The sequence below is a fragment of the Meles meles genome, chromosome 1 (assembly GCF_922984935.1).
Source record: "Meles meles chromosome 1, mMelMel3.1 paternal haplotype, whole genome shotgun sequence".
Lineage (NCBI taxonomy): Eukaryota > Metazoa > Chordata > Mammalia > Carnivora > Mustelidae > Meles > Meles meles.
Genome location: NC_060066.1, coordinates 139,229,809 through 139,236,044, shown reverse-complemented (window position 1 = coordinate 139,236,044; position 6,236 = coordinate 139,229,809). Strand labels below are relative to the sequence as shown.

At 32.2% G+C, this 6,236-nt stretch overlaps 1 protein-coding gene across 18 annotated transcripts in view; it reads right to left on the bottom strand.

Annotated features, from left to right (window-relative positions):
- Positions 1-3,394: 3,394 nt before the first annotated feature.
- ZNF644 (zinc finger protein 644) overlaps positions 3,395-6,236 on the bottom strand; it is a 101,665-nt gene continuing 98,823 nt past the window's right edge. For all 18 annotated transcript variants that reach the window (XM_046000113.1, XM_046000143.1, XM_046000130.1 and 15 more), the window contains 2 exons: positions 5,075-5,177; positions 3,395-4,289 (listed from right to left, as the gene is read on the bottom strand). In XM_046000113.1, coding sequence (XP_045856069.1) covers positions 4,097-4,289; positions 5,075-5,177 — 296 coding nt within the window. In that variant the 3' untranslated portion in view covers positions 3,395-4,096. The remainder of the gene's footprint in view (positions 4,290-5,074; positions 5,178-6,236) is intronic.

The following is a 6,236-nucleotide window of genomic DNA, read 5'->3' as shown; positions in this document are numbered from 1 at the left end:
GGCCCTTAAATAGGTTCAGGATGGGAGCTGATGACCAGAAAAACCAACGCATGATTAGAGGACTGCAACTTTTAGCACCCCTCCCCACCATCCCTGCTTTGGCCCCACTAGGACCACAGGGAGGGGGGAAAAGGGCTTGAGATTGAGTTAACCACCAATGTCCAGTGATTTAATCAATCATGCCTATGTAATAAAACTTCCATAATAATGTCTAAGCAATGAGGGTTCAAAGAGCTTCCAGGTTGGTAAACACATCAAGATGCTGGGAGGGTGGTGCACTCTGACAGGGCAGGGAAGGTCCATGCTACCTTCTTCCCTGCATACCTTGCATCTCTTTCCATTTGTCTGTTCCTGAGTTATGTCCTTTATTTATTTTAAAGATTTTATTTATTTATCCATTTGAGAAAGAGAGGAGGAGCAAAAGGAGAAAGGGACAAGTAGACTTTGTGCTTAGCACAGAGCCTGGTGTGGGGCTCGATCACAGGACCCTGAGATTATGACCTGAGCCAAAATCAAGACTTAGACACTCAACTGACTAAGCCACACGGGTTCCTTCTGAGTTATGTCCTTTATGATGAACTGTGAAAGTCAAATGTTTTCCCTGAGTTCTGTAGGCTCTCCTAAGAAATTGAGTTTGAAGAGGGTGTTGTGGGAACCCTCGATTTATAGCCAGTTGGTCAGAAGTACAAGTGACTCAATACTTGTAAATGGCATCTGAAGAGTGGGGACTGAGCTCTTTAGCCTAAGGAGTCTGCTGCTAACTCTAGGTAGTTAATGTTAGAATTGAATCCAATTCCTAGATACCCAGATGGCACCTGGAGAATGAGAAAATTTGCTGTTGGTATTGGAAAAAGCTCCAGATCTAGTATTCAAAGGTTAGTCTATACATTGCTCCACTCAAATTTAAAACTGGGAAAGCAGAATACATTACATACAATTACAGGTACACTGAAACAATAAGACAAGAGAAAGAAATATAACAAGCTATTACAAGTAAATGTCTTTGATTATACCAAGGTAATGTTGCCATTTTTTACTTTTTCATTCTCATATTTCCAAAATGAGCATATATTAAACTTTCTTAGGAAAAAAAAAATCAAAGCTATCTTTAAGACTAATAGGTTTTAACTATACAGTTCTTGAGAGTTTATATGCATGTCCATAAGAAAAATCTATTAAATTACTACTGAAAATTATTTCCTTAACCCATAATTAAATGTGAACTCCAAAACAGAGATATTCACTACACCAACATTCTAATATATTCTAAAGAAGCATAGTAGAAAATATTACTTTTAGAGAAGTTAACCTTTTTGTTTTGATGCTTTAAATAAATCAATACTTTTAATCAGATTTTTTAAAAAAAGAAAAAACTCTAATACTGTAAAAGCTCAAATATTTTAGATAATGATAAAAAAAGAATTAAAAGAAAATTAGGCAATAGTCAACATTGAATCATGCCATATTCTGATACCATGTAACTTGAGACAATATAATTTCTTTTCTAGTGCAAGCCAAACGAAATTAAGTCTTAATTCTCTAGTTGTCAACTAAAAGATAAACTTGGCTTCCAAAAGAATTTTTAAAATTTTGAAACCCAAATACCTTTACCATGAAAAGTGTTTTTTACTTTACTTTACAGGAATCCCTCTAGTTTACTGTTTTTAATCTGAATTATTCCATTTAATTCTTGTCACATGTAGAAAAAGAAATTCTTGTTTTAAATGGCTTAACATAAAAAATTTAATATAGATTTGCTTATAAAACCTGTGGTCAAACTACCTATTCTACCTGTATTCTTACATCTTGATCGTTTGCTTAATAAAAATCAAAGAATTATAAAGATTAGAGCTGAAAGGGGTTATAGTGATTGCTAGTCTTTCCCTCCCCAAACTGTAATTTTTATTTTTATTTTTTTTTAAAGTTCAGTTAATCTCATCCTTTTTTTTTTTTTCTTAAAGATTTTATTTATTTATTTGACAGAGATCACAAGCAGGCAGAGAGGCAGGCAGAGAGAGAGGGGGGAAGCAGGCTCCCCGCCGAGCAGAGAGGCCGATGCGGGGCTCGATCCCAGGACCCTGGGATCATGACCTGAGCCGAAGGCAGAGGCTTTAACCCACTGAGCCACCCAGGCGCCCCTAAAACTGTAATTTTAAAAAAATTTCTGAACTCTACTTGCTATGTAAGTAATTCCTCCAATTTAAAAAATATATTCATTTATAACTATGAATGAAACATGCTCCATAGGAGACAACTAGTATATACAGACTTTGATGGAAGTAAATTTTAGTTGGAAGTAAAGAAATTTGAAATTTTAATTAGTTTCATTATTTATAGAGAAATACAGTTTGCATTAGGCATTTCAAAATATAAAAGTAACTTAGAAATACTTTTCCCTTATCTAGTACCCCAGAGATCCGGAGACCCTTGGTTAATAAGAATGATCCATCTAATCCAACTTCCTAATTTCCTATATAAGGTATACAAATAAAGTAACCTGCTAAGTATAAACAATTTAAATAAAATAAAACACAACCTCAAGTGGACTATTTCCACCAGTGATAAAAATAAGAAATGCTTCACAATATAGACATTATAATTTTCTTTAAGTCTTTTTTATTTAGAGATTTTTCTGGTAAGGAGATATACCATAGGAAAGCAATTTCACTGGCAGTGAGGTATGTATATACTCTACCAAAATACTCCTTATTTTAACTGTTTTTAACTTTATTTACATATGAAGAAAATTATCAATGCATATCCTTATTTCAACTATAGTATTAGCCATACTACATGAAATAAAATGAAATGGTGCTTGCATACAAAAACTGTTATTTGTAAAGGAATCTGACTGCAGATTAAAAGAAATGTTTTTGGAAAGAGTTTAAAAGAATCACAATTTATCATGACCAAGACATCTGCACCATATTTTCCATTCCTCACAGCACATTTATTTCAGTAATTCCGTTATGTCGATTCTTAGCATGAGCATAGTGTTACACGATTTTCGTACATATAATCACATCCAAAACAAGTTCTAAAATTTAAATTGTAAACATTCTCATCATATGTAGAAATATTTCAATTGGTGTATTAAGTTCTGCTAACTGATCAAATTTGGAATATAAATGAGAAAGCCTATTCTAAGTTGTGTAGTGAGCACTGTTTATTAATTACATTTCTACAATGTTAAATAAAGTAAGAGGCAAACCTGTCCTGTAAGCATGTCAAAGTTTAGGTAAAACATTAAAAAGAAACAAATCTGTTAACAAAAGGATGTCTTGCAATAAAGAACATTAGATTTTTTAAATCTATTATGATACAAAAATGTAAAGGGTAAATAGCATCTTTGTTGACAAAGTAGGAGGTAGCATGGATGCACCACTTTATTGTCTGAGAAATGCAACTGGAGTAAAGAATATTTCCTTACCACAAATAATTTCCAGGACTATGTACATATTTCTTTTAGAAATACTTGTTTAAACAAATCTCCCTCCACTTTTTAGTATAAAAAAAACCGTTCCATGTGATTTTAAAAAAAACACTTACACATCTAGATAGAATAGTACTCTGCCCTATTTGAGTAAACAGTCTCAAACTATGAAGTACATGATATTTAATGCCCTAAGTTGAGTAAATTTAGTTTAGCGGTTCCTGGTATTATACAAAACACTAAATACATACAAACAAAATATAATATCTTATTTTTCAATGCAAGTCTTGTGGGGAATAAACAGAACCTTGATTCCGGTAACACTGAAGAAAATGTAATTTTCCAATTAAGTCTGTCTTTAAGTTATCCATGTGTAACAGTTTACTAATGACTGCTTACATGTACTGATCTTTCATTGAGTGAACACAGTTAACTGACAAAACTTAGTAAACCTTAAAAACACATCTTTCATCCTATATAAAATATATAGACTACTTACTGTTTGAAGTACTCAGTTTGCTCTGATGTCACTGTAATTCACTTTTCCCCATTTTCCTGCTTTAGTATTTATAAATGGATAATTTAACGTGGCTTTAAAAAAAAAGACAAAGAATTTCAAATTTACATCCAATTTAAATTTGCTATTTAAAAGGTTTCCTTGTTCTATGAAGCTGCTTCTGCCATTAGTAGAGAAAATGAAGTTTCTGTAATGGAGGCAGGCTTTTTAAGTAGTGACGTGACTTCCACCATGCCAGCTCCAGTCCGTGGAAGATTAGCGTTTACAATGTGTCGTTGTAAGTGCTTAATCCAGTCTTCCTGAACAGACAATGGTCCACGAAAGACTAGGCCACAAAACCTACAGAAGAAGTTGATAACAGTTCTCTTAACATGACCAATTCCCTTTATTTAAAACCAATTCACATAAAATCCATATACATAAGAAGTAGGCTTCACTATATCTTGGAGATACTATCACAAACTGGAGTACTTAACAAAAGTTCTTAAATACATATAAAGTCAAAATTATTTAATACACTATAAAACTGCCAATTCATATGCTTAACAGCAATATTACCTGTAGTAATATTTGTAGAGGCAGAAACATTATTAAATTAAATTAATTAAAAGGTCTTAATACCTATACAACTCAATACATTTAAAACAACTGTAATACCAAAATGTACCGTTCTTTTCAAAAGACCCTTCCCCAACTCAGAATTCCTTAAACTGCATGAGGATGAGTACGGAAGAAGGTGGGAATAAGTTTGTATAACTATACTTAGAAGTATGAGTGGAGAGAAATGCATTCCCAAGTAGAAACGCAAGACAAATTAAAAAAAAAATTCAGACCAAATCAAAGTACATAAATACAAAAGCAAAGCAAATAAATAAAACACCACAACAAAAAAAGCTCCTTTCATAAATCACAGTATCATCAAAGTTCTGATATAATATAAAAAATTTATACATCCGTTGTGAAATAGTGTATTATGAGCTAAGTAAGATTTTAAGCCTGTCTTCAAAACTTCATTTATAACTTGATAGCTGAGAATACACCTTCTGCCACAAATTAAAAATCCCTAATATGTCTCAAAGCAAAATCTGAAGAAACCAAACAGATACGGCAACATAAGCACATACCTGCATCGGAGAATGTAAACCTCGTCAGCACCATGAGGTAATGACAGCATCTTCTTCTTGCTTCCAGATCTTGACCTTGATTTCTTTTGCTTACAGTCTAAGGCTAAAAAGGAAGAGAAAGACTTAGCATTTCATATATATATATTCTAAAATAGAAATACATACTTCTAGAGAGATCAGACCATCTAAACCAAGTTAGAAAAAGTCTATATTCATTTGTATTCCCTGAAGCATGCATTAAACTTGCAGCTGGGTCTTTAACAACAGTAATATTATCTGTATGCATTCTTCCTGCACTACTTTTCAAATAATGCTCTATCATATACCGAACTAGAACTGAATGTAAATAAACTCGAAATTACTAAATTGGCCAATTATCACAATGATAATCTTTCCTCTTATCATCATAAGTATGTTATTTTCATGTCTAATTACTCTTCCTTATTTCCAGGAAAATTACAACCTTTTATTTAAGATCATTAAATTAAGTTTCCATCTGATTACTAGTCCATTAAATAGGTCTCACATGCTTTGAAAACTTAGTAAAGAATCATCAACATAATAAAAAGTCAATGAGAAATCAATTTTATAGCAAATACATATCAAATAGCTCTTAAAATTATATGCTGGCCCAACATTTGAAAGGGCAAAAAAAGCTCAACTCTCATTTTTTAAAAACTCAACCTGTATTGCATGTACAGTAACATCTTATTTTATTAAGAAATAAATGTAAATCCAGATTATCTCACATAAATTTACAAATGGACCAGAAATGTAATGCTAATTATTCTTTACATTTTTAAAATAATTTTACATTTTCTCCTACAACTTATTTTTAAAATGTGATTAAAGGGGGAAAAAGATTTTTATATTAAAAGTGGATCAAAATTTTGTGCTGTTCTTGAAAATTTTCTATTATTTGACTTCTTCAATCACGTATTCTAAAAAATCTAATTTAATAAAGGGAAAAAAGGTATTTTTTTAATAGGTAGGAATGATAGGACATAACATTTTGTTGGTCTTTGAATATAACTACACCATTCCTTTGGACAAAGGGATGACAATATTCCAGGGTGCTGCTGGTCAATTAGCAGGAAGAGAAGGTAAGAGTTTATCTCTAGGGATCCAAGGGGGAGGGAAACAAATGTAACAGAAGAGTTAC